Source organism: Pseudoliparis swirei, chromosome 21, assembly GCF_029220125.1.
Source record: "Pseudoliparis swirei isolate HS2019 ecotype Mariana Trench chromosome 21, NWPU_hadal_v1, whole genome shotgun sequence".
NCBI classification, from domain to species: domain Eukaryota; kingdom Metazoa; phylum Chordata; class Actinopteri; order Perciformes; family Liparidae; genus Pseudoliparis; species Pseudoliparis swirei.
In genome coordinates, this window is record NC_079408.1 from 4,199,806 (window position 1) to 4,220,331 (window position 20,526).

Here is a 20,526-nt window from a genome sequence, read left to right on the forward strand (position 1 = left end):
TGGAGAGGGAGAGAGAGAGAGAGATGGGGGAAAAGAAAAGAGGAGAGGAAAAGATAAAGCAGAACAGGGAACAGGGGCTCCTGGGATGGTCTAACTTAACAGAAGAAAGCGTGTTTCTGTATGTCGCTGCAGGGTCAACGTTTGAAGTGAGAGGTAGGTGTTCTGTCTGGGCAATATTTTGGAGCAAAGCATAATATCTTAATTCATAGTTGATTTTGTAAAAAATGTCCTGCTTCTTGTTGATTGTGTTTTCGAGGCACTTATTAGGGGTTCATCTATTCCTGCAAAAACGATGCAAGACTTCCTTCTTTATTTTTCAATGAATGTATCTAAGGATAGTGCTGTTCTTGCAGGTGCATGAAGAGTTGGCTGCTGGGTGAATGATGGTGAGTCACTGATCAATAAATCTGCCACTCTCATAATGTGCGAGCGAGTGTATATTTATACGTATAATGTGTGATTATTGTATAAAGGAATGCAGAGACGGGGATATAGTTGGAAAGGTGAAGAGGGAGAGAAAGAGTAGACGTGTTTACCCACAGATGGCCTCTTGGTGGTGGGACTGTGATAGTCCGCTGTACCCTCCCCCCCCCCCCCCCCCCCTGAGTCCAGCTGGCACTTCCTCTTCCTTGCCAAAACATTACCTCATCACTTCTACTTATTTTCCTCTTCAGCAAAATCATGTCCACTGCCATTCTGACTCGCTTTTCTCTCGATTCATTGCTTGTTTTTTGGTCTAACTTATGGGTGAGAGAAACAACACCACCAGCTTTCAACATAAGAAAACACGTTTACCTTCCGAAGTCTATTTGTTTTAAATTCCATTTTTAACGAGTAAAATGTACTTTATCTGAACGCTAATCCAATGGTTCTCACACAATATATTAAATAATAAATGTAGAAAAAAAGAGAAGCTTTTTTCATGTCATTGTTTTGTTATACTTAAAAAATATGCAAGATTGTCATGCGCAAAATGATGTCTTGTGATCTTCTCCTTCCAACAGGCCTGAAGCCTTGACAGCCGCCAAACCAATTTGCTTGACCAATGGCCATTTTCGCTGTGGTGTGAAAAGCTGGATGACCTCCAACTTTACTTGCGGAGACATTCTGTCTGCTGTTACAGGAAGCTGCCATCCTTGTGCCTACTAAGTCCGATAGATTGGTTGGCAGAACTGTTGGTTGAGGATTATCTGAATCATTTCATGTTTCATGAGAAGTCAGAAATCCTTGGTTGAAGTTTCAATTCATGTTGAAGTTATGATCATGATGCTAAAGTGAGGTATTCTTCAAGAAGACACATTGTCGCTGACTACGCCCCAGAAACACCGAAAGCTCAACGTCATTTGGAACAATGCACTGTCCATCTCCTCCCTCCCTGGCATACCTTGCTCCTCGCTCAGTCTTTTTTGCTGGACTGCTGCTTCTGGTCCATTGGGGGCCCTCAGAGGTCAGTTGCCAGAATGACACAGAGCCAATCGTGTTGGAAGGAAAGTGTCTGGTGGTGTGTGACTCCACCCCAACTGCCGAGCCCTCGGGTAACGCTCTTGGCATGTCGGTGAGGTCGGGAACTGGTCGGGTGGCATTTTCCGCCATCCGAAACACCAACCACGAACCCTCAGAGATGAGCAACCGCACCATGACCATCTACTTTGATCAGGTGGGTGATTCCAAAATGTGTCAGACAACTGTAGCGGTACATTTAAATCCCAATCGGAAGTCTCTGTGCTCCATAGATGCACGTAAATCAAGACCAATGGCGTCGTAAACCCTTGTAGGCTCAGCCTTAAATTGGTTCTGAGTGTCAAGATTGACCCCCAGTTGAGTCTCATCTACCGTGAGTCTATCCAGGCACAAGGTACAGTGAGAGGCCAACCACTTCGTGACCATGAGGTTCAGTTTATTTGTTAAGAATGTGTCATCATTGTTATTATCACATATCCTTTTTTATCATCTTTCCATCAACGTTCACTGGAACAAAGTTTTTGAGCCAATCCATCCAGTAGTTGTTGGGTATTTCCACTTAATGCCAAGTGATGGACTTCTTCTCGCAATGTGAAAAAACTGTTTTGACTCAGCGCAAGTCACGGATCAAATGGTGAACACTGAAGGTCCATTGTGTTCATGCCAGTAAGCACTCTCACTCACATGCCTCACATGCCAATGACTCAAATGTTGTCAATTTCCGGAGGTTATCTCAGTCAAAACACTAAGCTGAATGCATCGCGTCTTAATTGGTGTTTATTCGTTGGCTTGAAAGTATGGCGCAATCACAAAACTGAGTGGTGACTAGGGATGGATATTGTTTGGGTTTTCCCCGATACCGGTGCTAAACCGGTTCTTTAAAAAAAATACCGGTGCCTGAACGGTCCACAAAACAACAATTGCCAATGAAGACATTAATTAAAAACCTCTTCGGTCATATTCCCTGTAAAAGCCGTTCTCATGGCCGCACTGACAAAAAACGAATATCAGACTGTTGCACTCGTAGCTAGCTTAAACATGGTTAAAATGCCTAATTTATTATTTGTTGGCCTACTTTTATAATGTTGCATTGTTAAAATCTTTTTTTGAGAAATACAGCCACACTTTTGACCGTTTACCTTTCTAGCTTGCTACTGTAGCTATATAAATGATAGGCTATCGTAACCTGCTGACAGGGCGGACTCACCAGAGAAGTTAAAAAGACTGTGGCAACTCTAGAGGTGACGCAAACTTTGTCTGGCAGACCAATTAAAGAGGATTGTAACAAGTCCTGTCACAATCCCCAGCACCAAGGGATTAACACACATAGCGTAACATTTGGCAAGACACTTTATTATTGACTCTGCTCTGTCCGCCCATCCCTCCATCTCCATTGCAGCTCATATCCTGGAGAGATACAATCAACCTGATTCCCTGCAGCTGAGGCCAATTAGGCCTCTTCCCGGCACCTGTTCACTGAACCACTGCCCAATCCCCTCCGCAGCAGAGCCTAACCACGCCCCAGCCACCACAAGGACGATTACATTTAACAATGCTCAAACCAGATGATTCACAAACTCCTCCCTTTCTTGTTTTCCGTGCACTAATTTAGCACTAAACATCTCAAAATCTGAATCTAAAATTGGTCAAATATTCCCACATTTTAATCCAAGAATAGTAGCATGGCTCACTATTATTTATTATCCATCTACGTCTCCTCTTCTTCCTAGATCCTCGTAAACGTTGGCAGCCATTTCGATCCAGCAAGGAGTATCTTCGTGGCCCCCAGGAAAGGAGTCTACAGTTTCAGCTTTCATGTTGTCAAAGTTTATAACCGGCAGACAATACAAGTAAGAATACCATCTTAGTCGTTGTCAAGGTATACTTAGTCTTTTGGTTGTTAATTTGGTAACCTTTGGTGGGCCTATATGTAGGTCAGGAGAAGCAGCATTAGGAGTTGCTTTGTTATTTGTTTGTTTGTTTGTTTGCTTGAATTAAATCCTGAATGGAAAATGCATTCTTTTGCCTGCGTAAACCACAAACCCATGGACAATTAGCCAGTACAATGATCTCCATCTCCTCACCCATCTTTCCCAGGTGAGTTTAATTCTCAACGGCTGGCCGGTGATTTCCGCCTTCGCAGGTGATCAGGACGTTACCAGAGAAGCTGCCACCAATGCCGGGCTGGTGATGATGGAGAGGGGGGACAAGACTTATCTCAAACTGGAGAGGGGGAACCTGATGGGGGGATGGAAGTACTCCACTTTCTCTGGGTTTCTGGTGTTCCCCTTGTAGATTAGGCCGAAGGTAGGGTTATGTTCGTGTCAGAGTCAAGGGTTTGCAAAAAAGAAGAAGAAATAATCGATGCACATTACATTTTATCAAACTGCTTTCATGCGTTTTTGTGTATCAGAACGAGTGAGATCACTCAACACCAAATAATCCAGAGTACAATTCCCATTTCCATTTCGCACTTTTTATGTCTCACGGTAGTCTGACTGTTGTAATGTGTCGTCTTTGCTTGCTTACAACAACTGGAGTCAGCCAGTCGGAGATTTGCGATTTTTGTTTTTAATGCATGAACTTTAAGGTGGAAGATTTTTGTGGCAATAAAGATACGTATTGTGTTTATTGCCTCTCCAGCTATGTCTACTTATTTAGCCATGTAGCTCAGTAAAACTACATTTCCCATCATTTGAGTACAACCATGGAGTTGGTGAGTTAATTGTGTCCAAACTTGTTTTGTTTACATTTTTGATTTGTTTCCACAAGCCATAGGCACCATTTAAGATTATGTCAAATTAGCTATTAGCAGTTTGTGTTTGCAGTGTACAGAAAACTAGCAGAAATGATGTTATCCTCGTTCGTGACTCTAAAAAATATGTGCATCATTAATGTGTGTTAAATTTTAACTGATTTATTTTGTATCCTGTAGGAGAATAAATATTGTTGGTTTGTTGAAGTAAGCTAACGGTAGCTTGCACTTTGCGCATGCATGCACACTATATGCAAAAGGGAAATGGTCAAGGTTGAGTTGAGTGTCGAAAATAGTTCAAATGAATTTGTGTTAATGGGTTCTAACACAAAATAGGGTTTCAATAGGAAAATGGAGGAGTTGAAATATAAAATCACCTCGTGAAAAAGCATGTGCATGAATTGTGACAACTGATTTAAGTTTAAAACTATATATTCATTTTTAGCATTCCAATTTAGTTTTCAACTATTATTTTATTATTTATAATCATTTGCTACATTATTACATTATGTCTATAAAATTTGATTTAAAAAATAATTGCTCTCATTGTCATTTGTAAAGCCTGCAATAAATCAATCAAATAGTCAAATGCATTACATTTAGCTGACGCTTTTATCCAAAGCGACTTGCAACCATGTTACAGTCATACACCGTAGACACAGCTACAGGGAGCAATTCAGGGATTAAACGTCTAGCTCAGGGACACATCGACTAGGGTGGGGATTGAAGTGGAAACCCCCGGATTGACAGACAGTCGCCAGAAAATATGCCAAACAATAAAAGTCAAACCTGGCTTCTTACTCATTTGAACATTTCGATCCAGGTCATTGACCTAACGTTGACAATAACACCTTTGAAGACACGTGCACCGCACCCAACGCATAGCTCTATGATTAACTTTATGCACACATGACAGGTTGTTCTAAAGTAGCATGCAACTATGTGTGCTCCAAAGGTTGCCTTCAGGGTAAGTGAAGAAAGGATTATTTACAAAAATATTGTCCACGCTCCACTATTGATAGTTAAGTCTATATATTTAATATTTTGCAGCTTTATTGTAAAGACCTTTGTACGCATACAGTCTCGTGTGAGATCTCTGTGGTGGATCGGGTGGCAGATGGGGGCCTGGCAGTAGAGGAAGGGGTCTGGTGCCAGGAGCCTGCTGAGTTCACACTATACTATCACAACACATTAGTGTCAACGCCCGGGTGCACAGCAGAGACCTGTGTAAGCACTTTGGATATTCGTGTCCGGAGTACACTAGAACTAGATCAACTTAGTGTAACAAAGGATATAAATATATTATATGCAATATGCGTGATCTTTTTTTTAGCTTCGATATGATTATATTAAAAGAAAAGACACGTTGAAAACACAAGTATGTGTCACGAGCTGAACAGTAAAACGAGAGCGCCACCTACGGACTCTATCACCACGCAACATGACACCAAAATCTAATTATTAAAAAGAGGAATTCAGGGACTGGATCTTATATTTAATTTTATTAAAAAGCAAGACTTTACAAAGATACTCTGTTTACAGAAAAGAAAAAACAGCAAAATTCTTACACTTGAGAAGCCAGAACTTTTTGGCGATATGATGAGCAAAACGTTTTGACATTTGACTAATCAATGAATCGAGTAATTGTGACAGATCTGCGATTTGTGCCAGTGACTCAAAACCCCAAATATATTTGCAATCATAAAAAAGAAAAGAAAAATTGCAAATTATCCCATTTGAGAAGCTGAAACCAGAGAATTTTGCCTTTAAAAAAAAGGAAATCATTTATCGAGTATGAAAACACATTTTCTGATAGACGATTAATTGGCTAATTATTGCAGCTCTGAGATATTTTCCACCTGAATTCTGAAAACTTGAATGAAGTTGCCAAGGAACTCTTATTTTGGGGTTTGAAATCACAAAAAAACAAATACACTTTAGTACCTTTAGGATCAAAGTCTGGCAATATTAAATATGCCATCGAAGAGTTATCCTGTAAACTAAAGTAATTCTCTTGTTTTCCACTTCATTGAAGCTACGTCACGCTTCTACTGAGTGAAGTATTCAAGATGCCAAAATGTTATGGCAGCACCGTTAGCAGTTTAAACAAATCTGTTCAAAGGTTTATATAAAATGTGAAATGAAGTTCTTAAAATCAGAATTTCTAAGTTCTAATGCATGAAGTACAAAAAAATTGCACTTTCCAAAATATATACAGGACTGTCTCAGAAAATTAGAATATTGTGATGAAGTTCTTTATTTTCTGTAATGCAATTAAAAAAACAAAAATGTCATGCATTCTGGATTCATTACAAATCAACTGAAATATTGCAAGCCTTTTATTCTTTTAATATTGCTGATTATGGCTTACAGCTTAAGAAAACTCAAATATCCTATCTCTAAATATTAGAATATCATGAAAAAGTATACTAGTAGGGTATTAAACAAATCACTTGAATTGTCTAATTAACTCGAAACACCTGCAAGGGTTTCCTGAGCCTTGACAAACACTCAGCTGTTATAAATCTTTTTTTTACTTGGTCTGAGGAAATATTAAAATTTTATGAGATAGGATTTTAGAGTTTTCTTAAGCTGTAAGCCATAATCAGCAATATTAAAAGAATAAAAGGCTTGCAATATTTCAGTTGATTTGTAATGAATCCAGAATGCATGACATTTTTGTTTTTTTAATTGCATTACAGAAAATAAAGAACTTTATCACAATATTCTAATTTTCTGAGACAGTCCTGTATATATATAAATATACAATCTTGTTTAATGATCAATGTTTCCATGCAAGTATCAGTATCAGAATAATACAAATTATTCCTTATTTTAGTTTGAACCTCCTTGACAAACGATTGGTCCGGTGTTCACCTGTCAATAAGGCTGAAAAAAAACCCAATGAAGACTATATCTAACTGTTTTGATTAATAATCAATCTGTTGATCTGGTAATTTCTGGCACTTGAATGTGAGCTGGCACGGCGACTGAGGATATATTTGTTGACAACAGTTGGCGTTAGAGCAGAACCATATGTCCAGACTTGGCTCCTATTTATACTGCTGACAGGGCAAAAGAGAGGTGTGAGAGTTGGAGCTCATTTGGTTTTAATTGTTGTAACAAAAGATGCTAAATGAAAAATGTAAAAACATGAATTCTGTCCAGATATTTTTTTTAAAGCAAAAACAGAGCAAACTGTTTGTTAAAACTCACACAAAAAATGACCTTCCTGTTGTGCAAGAAAGAATGATTCAAGCGTAGAGAACTGAATCAGGGAATTAGAGAACTTAAACCCCTCCCGTCTTGTCCTTGCAGCTTCCTCAGAGGTCGACTCTAGGCGGTGCCGTTGGGTGCCTTTTCCTTGCCAGGCGCTCTCCCACTTGGAGGTTCATGGTGTTGTTGTTGCCGTACTGTACCCCGGTCACATGGCAAAGGTTAATAAGGACTTGTGCGGCGGCGGCGGCGGGTTGGCAGGCTAACGTGTCGGGGCTGGAAAGCTGACGCTGCACGATACAACACATTAAAAGAGAGAGGGGGGAAAAGCAGCGGTCGAGGTCAAAATGTTAGTTTTCAGTCTTCGAATAAAATGCAGTGTTCATGAGAATTGATTAGTTAGCACACTAATGCTGCGTTCACACCAAAAGCATTGCGAATTCTTTCCGCACGAGTAGATCCAAAGTCAATGAACAGACGCGATTGCTTGCAATTGATGCACATTTTTGCCGGGTGCGGCAAATGACGCGAATTGCCTGGCACGAATGCCGAGAATTGCGTGGCACGAATTACGAGAATTGCGTGGCACGAATTACGAGAATTGCGTGGCACGAATGACGAGAATTGCGTGGCACGAATTGCGAGAATTGCGTGGCACGAATGACGGGAATTGCGTGGCATGAATGACGAGAATTGCGTGGCACGAATGATGCGAATTGCGTGGCACGAATGACGAGAATTGCGTGGCACGAATGATGCGAAATGCGTGACACGAATGATGCGAATTGCGTGGCAAGAATGATGCGAATTGCGTGGCACGAATTACGAGAATTGCGTGGCACGAATTATGTGAATTGTGTGGCAGAATTCGCCTCAATATTTGCTTGAATATTTGCAACGATTTTGGTGTGAACGCAGCATAAGTACTACAAGACTTGTGGGGACAGATCGTTCTGCTTGAAAGATCAATTTTAACTTCAGTTTCAGTTCGGATGAATGTACAGTAAATGTGCCACGAAATGAAGACTTTCAATCTAAAAATGCAACACCCACGCAATACTGAGAAGGCTGGCTTCGTTCAAAACACCGATGGGAAGGTTTGTCTGTTCCGCCTTGATGGGATGTCCGGGTCGAAGGAGACGACGGGGACGATTGAATGGGGCAAACTGAGGACCTTTTCACTCCTTTGGCGGTCGACTGGCGGCTCACGTCATCATAGCACGAGCTCGAAGGTTGAGATGAAGGCAGACCTACAAGGGAAGACAATTACCTGAAAACATGAAGCCACGATACTTGAATTGTTGTCTGACAAAGAGAGTTTCCCTCTTTTTTTCTTTTTACCTCTGGCTCTCGCTACGTCTCTTCTATTTGTTTTACCACTGCCGTCCATTTCCTGCAACAAAGGAAAGTAAAAGTTGCACTGTAATCACAACAAAGACTACAGTTGATTACCAGTTTGCTTTATACGTGTAGCATTCGAGGAAACAACTGGTCCGTTGTCTGTGTTGTTCATCAACACCACAATGAGACAGACAAATAGTTTTCTCCCCACTTTAAATCATTTGAATCTTTGAAATACTTTAACATTTGTACGGATTAATATATAACATAATACGACATGTTAATCAGCAGAGCTGCCAACTTTTCAAAAAACCTTGGAGTGAGATTTTGTCGGGGGTGACGACCAAAATGTTGCCGCGCACGCAGCCACACATGTTGGTGGTTCAAATATCAGGAAATTTGAATTAATGTGGCGTTGTACCCATGTTGTACCCATGTTGTACCCATGTTGTACCCTGCATTCTAGCCTGGCAAAGGTCTTTTACGAGGCATCTTTGCTACCTTAAATAATTAAAATGTTTTTTAATAACTCTACTCTCATTTACAAAAACATGCCTAATTCTTTTGCACAAATGTCCTGTCTTTATGTTAAATTCTTTATAATACATCTTACTTGTTCAAAGAGCTGTTTGGAACATTTTTGAGAGGGTCCTTTTCCTAGGCCTGTAAATAAAGAGATACATGCTATGTGGGCAGCCTTAACAAACAATGCTCTGATGTTTTGAGCATGCAGGATACCAAGAGGTTTACAAGGTGCTCTCCTGCTGCTTGTTATGACAGCTGAGTTTACATCACCACACAAAATCACATGCACAAACACAACACATTATTTCAAGATTTAAAGTTTAAGAGAGTGAGAACTTAATTGAACCACATGTCATTAACAGGGCTCTTAAGTTTTGAAGACAGGCAAGAGTGACATAGCTATCCAGGATGCTTTATTTTCATTGGTTGCTGGATTAAATCTTACCCAGATACAACAGATACGTTTTTTTCTGATTGGCTATTGTGTAGCCCATTTCTTTTTTTTGATTGGCTGATAAGTGGCACCTCACAGCAGAACTCCAGGGGAGCGCTTGATTCCTCCACGGTGAGGGCAGCGCGGCCAGCTCATGTTTGCGTGCTGCGGCACATTAAAACATTAAATAGCCGAGAGTAATACGATGTGTGGCGGGAGTGCGTGACGTAAGACCGAAATGCGTGAGTGTCACGCTCAATGCGTGACACTTGCGAGCCCTGCATTAACACACCGTAGTCTCTGCTCGTTGTGTCCGTTTGAAAATCCTCTTCTGTTGCTGACTCCGGGACTCTTTGGGGTAAATAGGATGTCTATGCAGCGAATAGGTTTATAGATGCGCTCCTTAGCGCCATCTATCGTCGCGGAGTTTGAAAAGAAACCAACGCGCCTCGGCCCAAAATCAGAATTTCTTTTGCCATGAGATATTGGTTGTGTGGCGTGAGAGCGTGTGAAAACATGCAAAAGCGTGTGTGACACGGCGAAACCGTGAGAGTTGGTAGCTCTGAATCAGTGAGCTTTAGAGCCGTGCTAGCCGTTTTTCCCATTTGTTTCTTTATGCTAAGCTAACCAGCAGCTGGATAAAGCTACATAGTCAGTGAAACGACATGGACTAAAGTTAGAAATCAAATAGCATCATCTTTCATGTATCGTCATATTCATGTTTACATTCAGTCACCTGTTGTCTATCCGGGCTAGAAAACATCATCGAGGCTATTTTTACATTCACTGTGTTCGACACTATTTCCTGTAAAAGGTCCCATGGTGCAATAGGAAGTGATGAATGTAATATTTCCCCAGAAGGCAGCAAAAAGAAAGTGCTGTGTAGAAACACCACAGCATTGGCCAATTTGTGGCACAATAATACAATAACTCATATATCACAGACCGCATTGTGAGAGATGACCTTAAAGTGTGGTCTGTTCTCCATTAAGGGAACCGAGATAGCGTTTTGTAACGGAGCCTTTCTTAAAAATTTTTTTTATTTCCTCGTGTTTTAAATACAATAAAAATATATATAATATATTATATTTCTCTATTTAATCTATTATTGCAGCGACCGGGTGAATCGACTGAATCTTACCTGGATTGGTGGGCGACCGGTTGGCACGGCATCACAAATCTTCATTTCCTCACGTTCGCTCACTGCAAAAAATATATATACAATAACATGTATGTAATTACATTTTTGTCCTTTTGCAACATAAATATTTGTATCTAGCTAAAATGGCTCAATCCAACTAAGTCAGTGAAACGATGTAAGTAAGAAAATACTCTTAAGTCCCTGTTTCTATTTTGGTTTTAAGTTAAAAGTTTGAAAAACACAAATCTGAAAGCACAAAATACAAAGAAACACCTAGATTTAAATAAAAAAATATGAAGCTGCAGCCAGCAGAAGGCTAGCCTAGCTCAGCATAAAAACTACAAACAGTGGAAGCCTGCTTCTACAACCAAGGCTCTTGTACACCTTAAACAAGATATAACGTGTTAATAAATGAGATTTAGAGATGTTGACCGGTGGATTTTGTGGCCTTTTGGACAATGCTAGGGTACGTTTCCTGTTTTTTAGCTAAGCTAAGCTAACAGGCTGCTGGCTTTAGCTTCAGATTTAGCGTACAGACCTTAAAATGGTTTCTATCCATCTAGTCAGGGAATATCCTCATAAGTGGTGGGGGAAAAATGACATAAAAGCAGACCTGAAACCGGAGTGTCGGGAACCCTCTCAATCTGCTCCGTCATTTCTTCTTCCTTTTGGTCCTGGAAAGAGGAAGGAAAAGACGTGTATAGCGTTGTGTCACAATGTCACTTCATCTCAGCGTCACTATTATGAAAAATAAAATTAAAAATCACCAGTTTTTTCAGCAGTAGATGGACGGCGTCACAAATGTTCACTTTGTGCATATCGTAAAGTTCTTCGGTCTCCGTTGTACACGCTGCGCACAGAAAGGTAGATTAAAAAGACGTAACGTTGGGGAAAGTGTCAACTCTAAAATAGTTATTTCTTACCCAGGGCGGAGGGCCTTCTTTTGGGATCGGTGTCCCAGCATCTCCTCATGAGCTCCGTGAGTCTCGTCAACCCGGCGATTCCACCAGCCCGGAACCTGATCTGGTCCGAGGGGGGCCGGTCTCCCTCTGGGATGCGGAGCCGAACCAAGCTGGACTTTGCATCTGTAGCGGAAGACGGATTGAGGTTAACGAGACCTCAGAAGTACCTGAACATCACGCTCTGGACTGATGCTTTTACCTTCAGGTATGTCTTCCTACTGGGCTTAAAGCTGCAATCATCAATATGTTGTATATTATCAACAACGTGAGAATGCAAACGTTTTTTTCTTGTCGGGACAAATCCACGAACCAACTCTGAAGTTCATCGAGGGAGCCTTTTAGCGTCTTTCATCAGCTTCTTCAATCCATCAAACTTTCATTTCAGACTCAAGTTCCAGATAGTAAAACACATTGAAATAGAATAAAATGCATGCAAAATCCCAAGTAAAATACATAGAACTAGAACGGGCACTCGGTAGAGCGCATACCTTCGCATATCACAAGATTGGGCATTGAATTATGAACATTTTGGCATTAGTTGCATGCCAATTGGATACAAATTAACCGCGCTATGGTAAAAAGAAGATGTTGACCTTTTCATGACCTTGACCTTTGACCCGATCGATCCCAAAATCTAATCAAATGGTCCCCGGATAATAACCAATCATCCCACCAAATTTCATGCGATTCGGTTTAATACTTTTTTAGTTATGCGAGTAACACGCATACAAATAAATAAATAAATACACGGCGATCAAAACATAACCTTCTGCATTTTCAATGCGAAGGTAACTAAATGTTTTCTTGATTTTCTTGATTTTCTAGCCTGCAGGTTGACTGCAGGCTGTAAAATCAAGCAGCTGGTGCAGACCAAAACAGAGCCCAAAGAAGAGTGAATATAGACATACGCACAAATAATTTCTAAAGCCTCCCTGAAGTTGTTTTAAAAAATACTCTAAGAGCAACGCCCAGGGTTGCGGCAATTTTCAATGGCATTGTCTAATTTCTCTTAAACAAACTACAAGCTTGAAACACATGCACAGCTCACACAGACGGTGTGACACTCGTAAAGTCCCGTCGTTCTTGGACCATGTGTCATAATGCAAAAAAAACAAAAAAATCCCACTAAAATGAGAAAAACTAAGATGTATTGAATCTTTATGGTGAGTGAGATTGCTGCAAAAGGTATGAAGACACAACAGCCGCTTACGTGCATACGGTTTTTCCCAGTGACGATGGACCACAGGAGTATACCGTAACTGAAAGAGAGACAGGGAGAGTCACATGCCGGGATTCATAATTATAATCGTACCAACCACACCCTTGTTGTTTAATAACCTGTTTGCATTTAATTGAATTAGGTCATTCCACGACAACACCTTCACTGTTTACTCCTCTCACATGAAACCAGTTCCCTCATTCGGCTGCAAAACCAACACGAAGTGACTCCTTAAAGTTGCTTGAATAATATAAATATCTCTTGTTTATTCAATTCAGTATATTTATATAGCCCATTCTCACGAATTACAAATGTGTCTCAGAGTGCTTTACAATCTGTACATATAGACATCCCTGACCTTTGACCTCACATCGGATCAGGAACAACTCCCAAATAACCCTTCAGGGGAAAAAAGGTAAGAAACCTTCAGGAGAGCAACAGAGGAGGATCCCTCTCCAGGATGGACAGAACAATAGATGTCATGTGACCAGAAGAACAGATTAGAGTTAAAACCCATTCAATGAACATGACAGAGTGGATGAATAGTTGGTAGTAGGCATGGACCACGATCCAGACCTCCATGATCCATCAGGCAGATGGCGGTAGAGAGGAGTGGGCGGAGCCTCAACAGGGCCGTGGCATAGTTGGTAGTAGGCAACTATGCAACTGTACAAAAATTCGAACCCCCTTTTATTAAAAGTCAAAAATGTCATTGCCGCCTGTCAGTTTCGTGTCATTGTTGGTCCCCATGTGAGGCGTAACACACTCTTTGTGTACCTGTAGATGTCGTAGGCTTGGCCCGGTTTGGAGGCCAGGTCAAACGCCTCCGGCGGCATGTAGCTGGTGGTCCCGCCTCCCTCCTCGTCCACCTGGGAACACCGCGAGACGCTGTGGTAAAACCGGGAGAGGCCAAAATCTGCAATCTGGAGAGAGAATGAGCAAAAGGTTTTTACTTCACTGACAGCTTTCGTTGATTTACAAACTAAGATTTTTTTTGGGACACAAGACACACAAAAAGCTTTAAAAAATAAAGTTTTGTGATTAATTTAATTACCCGACAGTTTATACAGCTGAAAGGAAAAGGATGAGTCAATAGATCAATTAGTTAATGTGATGTGTATTTGTATTCAGTCAATCAAATACAATACAATATTATTATATATAATAGACAAAACAGAAAGACTGAAAAGGTATAGGTAGAAGCAAAAATATGCTTATATATTCCTATCCTAAATTATTAACAAATAAATCTGAAAATAATATAAAACCAAGAAAAATAATAAATATATATATATACAGATATACATCCACATACATATTCCATATAAATACATTTCAATCACACTTATAACTCTCAAAAATTGTTTTCTAAATAATTCCTTTGATTGACAGGAAATAAATTGGCAACTATTTTGATTTTTTTTGACATTTCAATAGAAATAAATGGGCAAAAATGTGATGATTTGTCCCCAAAAAACTGAGCTTGAATTATAAATGGTGTTTCATGAATAAGGATCATTACTTCCTTTTGTATATTCTATAAAAAAAAATACTTTGAGTGAAATGAGACAAAAACATTGTGCTGTCAGAATATGTGAAGATATGTTGAAATGTGAATAAATGCATTAAATTAAAAACAGGTTGCAGATCAGTTTTACTTCCCTCATGAATCATCGTGCGGGAGGCTACATGCGATGTCACTACCTTTTTTTTATCATCACCATTTCTGCTTATAATCAAGTTACAACATTTAGGACGAAATGACGTCCGATTCTTTTTGATCCGACTCTTTGGATCTTACACAGAGTTAAGTATGTCGTAATTTAGAAAAAGCAGAGTATTGATATGCTGTCCTAAAATTCTAAAGATCCGTCTCTCCGTGTATTTAGTTGGCTGCAATCTGCATCGTGCCACTAGATGGCACTAATGCTCACTCAAGAGTTTGAATGACTTGCTACCTCCCTTCAGCGAAGTCGGCGGGCCTCGGGCTCACCTTGGCGTTGAGGTCGTTGTCCAGCAGCACGTTGCCGGGCTTCAGGTCCAGGTGGAGCAGGGCGGGGGACAGGCTGTGGAGGAAGTTCACACCCAGAGCCACTTGGTGGACCAGCCTGAAGACCAGCGGCCAGTGCGGAGCTTCGTGTAAGCGGTCCTGTAAGAGTGTTTGGTTTTGGTCAGATCGCTGAATTCAGGGTCTGTGGTCAACAGTTGTATTCCTTTTGAATTTTTTTTAAAGAAATATAAGTTATTTTTTAATATCTAGCAGCCTTATTTGGAGTATATGGGTACAACACTAGCGGTACCATAGGCCTGGCTGTAACTATTTATATTTCTGAATGTGTTATTGCGGTATCTCTGTGCGGTGTCATCATCCTATGCACTCCAACTTGTGTGGGGGGGAATTATCTATTTTATTTTATTTAATTAATTACATTTCATCTATTTGTGCATTTTGATTTTTTTCTTTTTCCTAAATTGGTGTGTAATTTTTGTGTCATGTTTAATGTATGTGTGCTCTGCATGTTTTCTTACGTTGTGAAAATAAAATATAAAAAAATATAGAATATAAAATAAAATATTTGTAAAATAAAATATTTTAAAAAGATTATAATAAAAAATAAAAATGAGATTTTATCGTCTTGTTCTACAACATAAAATGCGTTAGTAAATATATATATATATATATATATTTTAAAAAGGGGCCTGCATGAGGCTACATGGGGCCCCTTACAGTGCATGTGCATGACATCACAGACAGGAAGTGAAGGTGATGACGAGCATCAAAAAGGTTGATACGAAAAAATTAACATCAGCGATTGAGATAGTTGCCAATTAATGTTCTGTTCATCCGATGTAATCGTCATATTTATATGTGTCGTATGCACAAATCCAAACGTACTCGTACTGTTTCCGATTGTTCCTGTACTTTGAGGCTCTTGGAGGTGAAGGAGTACCTGGAGCGTGGCCAGGGACCCTCTCTCCATGAAGTCCATGACCAGGCCCAGCTGGTCGTGGGACGAGTGGGGCACCCGACCCTTGAAGACCCCTCGGACCAGGATGACGTGCGGGCTGCTCCCCAGGCGCATCATGTCGATCTCCCGCAGCAACGACGCGCTGGTCCTGTGTGTGTGTGTGGGTATGGGTGTTGCATTGCATCATGGGTAATCCGTACCTTTATTTGGTGAAATACGTTTGTTTTCTTCCCGCTTACCCGTCGTCACAGCGGAGCAGTTTGACGGCCACGTCGCAGCCCCACTCGCAATGCCTGGCTTTGAAGATTTGCCCGAAGCCCCCTGAGCCAATCAGCTTCCAGCTCCGGAGGCTGGACTCTCCAATCATGAGAGGGAGTTGACAGGTGGACATCGTTTCACTGGAGGAGGGAATGATTCACATGTGTTTGACTCCAATTGATTGTTACTCTAACAGAGCCTCAAGAGGCGGAGGCTGGTCTACGATCACTTATCAAGCACACGCACACACACGCACACACACACACACACACACACACACACAGACACACACACACACACAGCGGACCACCTCAGATATTAAACACTTCATTCAAAACTACACAGTAATTCATAAAATTCTAATTTAACACTTTATTGGCACACACACACAAACATGTGCACACACGCACACACACACACACAGACCACCCTAGATCGTATATATTTCATTCAAAACTGTACAGTAATTCCTAAAAATCTAATTGTGTCACTCATAATTTAGAAAACCAGTGAATGTTTTTTATTTTGATTATTAATAACTAATCTTTAAAAAAAAAAAAAATCTTCACCTTTTTTTATTTCTTTTTATGAACTTGTCACGGCACGTTTGAACCCAGTTCATCCAGTTTACCTGAGTGTTACCTGGGAAACAGGAAACCACGTGCTTTGTGCCTCAGGCTACCTGACACACATCATAGAGCCCTCTGTGGGGGTGGACCAGTGTTGCCAGGTCAGCGGTTGTCCCGCGTAATTGGGCTACTTGGGTTGAATTTTTTGTCCGCTGGTTCGGGTAGACCTATTTTGCATGCAAATTACATGAATATCTTTAAATAAAAATCCATATTTTAAATGAAATAATATATTTATACCCAAATCCTACCAAACTGACTCCAGATCAGCACGTACACACATGGACATGGACTTTAAAAGCAGTGTATGGTTTGGCACGGGCATATTTTGAGTTCTGATAGTGTAGTGGGCTGGTTTTTGGGATGGTTTTATTGGCCATTGGGCTGGTTTTGTCACACAGACCTGGCAACCCTGGGGTGGACAAAATAATAGGAACGCCTGAAAAGTCCAAAGATCCTTGCCAGGCACGTGCACAGACATGTTGGGGGGCAGGTGCTCAAACCAAAAAAAGGGCACCCAATGCCACAAAAAGAATTCTGACAGAGTTGAAGCATAAGCAGCAACACACTGATGATGCAATACATCCTCAACCTGCGTCTCCTCTGGCAGCATCAGACTGCTTGCTTACATTTTCTTTATGAATAAAGATGAATTATTATATATAGCAACAGTACAAGCGTTCTGATTGGCTAATGGGCGTCATGCCAGCCACGTATTGCCCTCCTCGTTGGTCTGATACGGATCAGTATTGCCCTCTTACGTCATTTTCAAAATGAGCGATATTGATAGACATCAACAGACATCCCTCTGAACAAGAGAGGCCTTATGATTTTTTTTTCAGTCTGGCCACCTAGACTAGCCCCTGTTAAATAGAACGTAATAAGAACTCTCTCTCCTCTCTCTCCCTCTCTCTCTCCTCCTCTCTCTATTCTCTAAACATAACTAACTCAGTAAACAGCTGCAAGGCTTTGAAATCACGGATTTCGTGAGTTTTTGTTTGTTTATTTTTTTAGGAACCGTCGGACCAGTTGTGACGTCATGTTTTCAGCAGCGCTAATGTTGTGGTTGATTTATCACAAAACAACGTCAGGGGACAAACACCGTCATGACCTGTTGGTCTGATGCTGCGTGTCAGAGGAGAAGGAGGTGCACCCGTTTAGTGGCGCGAGGAGCACTGCGCAGAGGAGGAAGTGGAGGAGGAGGAGGAGGGGGCACGTGAGCTCGTGAGCGCCGCGGAGCATGTCGGGGCGAAGTTCTCAAATAAATGCCCCGTCGGATATTAAAACACATTTGGGGGGACTTGATGACAGAAAAAGTAACTTTTATTCTTAAATACTGATGAATAAAAAAAGTGGTCTCCAGCAAAAAGGGCACCTTTCTCATCCAGGGCAAAAGGGCTGGTGCTTGAGCACCACGAGGGCTCTATCTGTGCACGTGCCTGATCCTTGCTAATACCTCCGTGCGTAGTGGGACGACGTCATACCATCAGGTACAGGTACTGACCCTCCTCCTGAGGACTACACTCATGTGTAGTTTTGAAAGTCTAAATCTACCGCATTTGAATGGACTTACATAACTTTAACACTTAAAAACACACAAAGTCTGACAGATTTCTGATAAACACCGACACGTGAAACCCTAATGAGGCCATCGAGGTGATTGTTTTTCTGTAAAATGGGGGAAAGCACTCACCCTCAGGGACATGCTCCTCTTCCTCATCATGCAACCGTGTGGACGGAGGGTGAACTCTAGTGTGAGCCCTGCCGCGCAGAGAGCGACGTCCTCCTCCACCCAAACAGAAGTGGAAGTGTGTTTTTGCTTCTGCTTCCGAATCGAGTAAGTCATGAGAAAAGGATTCGACCCCATCGTCACATTTAAGGGCTGCTTAAATGTTATATTATAAATATTTTGGTTGTTATGTGTTTCCTTCCTTCATTTAGGGGAGCTTCGTGATTGTAGGAGCATACGTGTTAGCTTATAAAATAAGATAAGATAATCCTTTATTAGTCCCACAGTGGGGACATATCAGGATCCCAGAGCATTGATTTAAAAAAAAGATAAAAATATAACAATAACAATACAAAATACTAATATTAAAATACTAAATATACAAAGGAAAAAACAAAATATATACACAAAGCAGTGACAAAATATTATAATTATACCTCTAATTGTAAATCTATTAATCTGGGGATTAATACAGTTTTCTAATCTATATCTGATAACGAGATAAAGGGTTTGTTTTATATAGAAAATATTCTCTTTAACAGCTGACTCCTTGTTTTTAAATATACTTGTTGTGCCCTTATTTGTTAAAGAAAGGGATGATGTCACACATCACAAGCAGAAAGCTTTTTATGGACATTATAATAAAGTTTACACCCCACTAAAAAAAGATCTTAAAATGACTTGAGTGTATTCTGAGTTCTGCCAGCAGAGGGCGCTGTCCGATAAATGATTTACAGGAAATAGGTGAGGTTTAAAGAAACCACTGATGAGTCAACGAAGCCTGGATTACATAATATATCACTTTATAGTTACATAATCAAATATATGTTTTCATGAGGAGACACATATGAGGAGACACACATGAGGAGACGCACATGAGACACACATGAGGAGACACACATGTGGAGACACACATGAGGAGACACACATGAGGAGACACACATGTGGAGACACACGAGGAGACGCACATGAGGAGACACACGAGGAGACACACATGAGGAGACACACATGAGGAGACACACATGAGGAGACGCACATGAGACACACATGAGGAGACACACATGTGGAGACACACATGAGGAGACACACATGAGGAGACGCACATGAGATACACATGAGGAGACACATGAGGAGACACACATGAGGAGACACACATGAGGAGACGCACATGAGATACACATGAGGAGACACATGAGGAGACACACATGAGGAGACACACATGAGGAGACACACATGAGGAGACACACGAGGAGACGCACATGAGGAGACACACGAGGAGACACACATGAGGAGACACACATGAGGAGACACACACACATGAGGAGACACACATGAGGAGACGCACATGAGGAGACACACATGAGGAGACACACATGAGGAGACACACATGAGGAGACACACGAGGAGACACACATGAGGAGACACACATGAGGAGACACACATGAGGAGACACACATGAGGAGACACACGAGGAGACACACATGAGGAGACACACGAGGAGACGCACATGAGGAGACACACGAGGAGACACACATGAGGAGACACACATGAGGAGACACACACACGAGGAGACACACATGAGGAGACGCACATGAGGAGACACACATGAGGAGACACACACACATGAGGAGACACACACACATGAGGAGACACACGAGGAGACACACATGAGGAGACACACATGAGGAGACGCACATGAGGAGACACACATGAGGAGACACACACACATGAGGAGACACACTTTCCCAAAGCCAGTCTGCCAATTGTAACGTAATTCAGAATTGAACAGCCTGGAAGAGCTTATACAATACTACGAGTCTGCTATAGTTCTCTCAATTTAGGGAGACGTTTATTCACTGATCAAAAGCAAAGTACAAACCACGGGGAG

General features: G+C 41.1%; 2 protein-coding genes across 2 annotated transcripts; one reads left to right on the forward strand and one right to left on the reverse strand.

Moving 5' to 3' along the window:
• Nucleotides 1-1,351: 1,351 nt before the first annotated feature.
• On the forward strand, nt 1,352-3,756 carry si:dkeyp-74b6.2 (cerebellin-1). The gene is made up of 3 exons (XM_056442382.1): nt 1,352-1,657; nt 3,192-3,311; nt 3,559-3,756. The coding sequence occupies exons 1-3, from the start codon at nt 1,352-1,354 to the stop codon at nt 3,754-3,756; spliced, it is 624 nt and encodes a 207-aa protein (XP_056298357.1).
• A 2,752-nt stretch (nt 3,757-6,508) lies between these two features.
• ripk3 (receptor-interacting serine-threonine kinase 3) lies at nt 6,509-18,686 on the reverse strand. Its single transcript, XM_056442381.1, is given in 14 exon segments — nt 6,509-7,722; nt 8,486-8,682; nt 8,774-8,825; nt 10,873-10,934; nt 11,486-11,546; nt 11,640-11,722; nt 11,796-11,957; nt 13,045-13,056; nt 13,059-13,093; nt 13,831-13,976; nt 15,047-15,202; nt 16,005-16,170; nt 16,262-16,420; nt 18,603-18,686. Coding segments are annotated over 13 exon segments (1,467 nt in total). The 5' UTR covers nt 16,414-16,420; nt 18,603-18,686; the 3' UTR covers nt 6,509-7,539.
• Nucleotides 18,687-20,526: the final 1,840 nt, after the last annotated feature.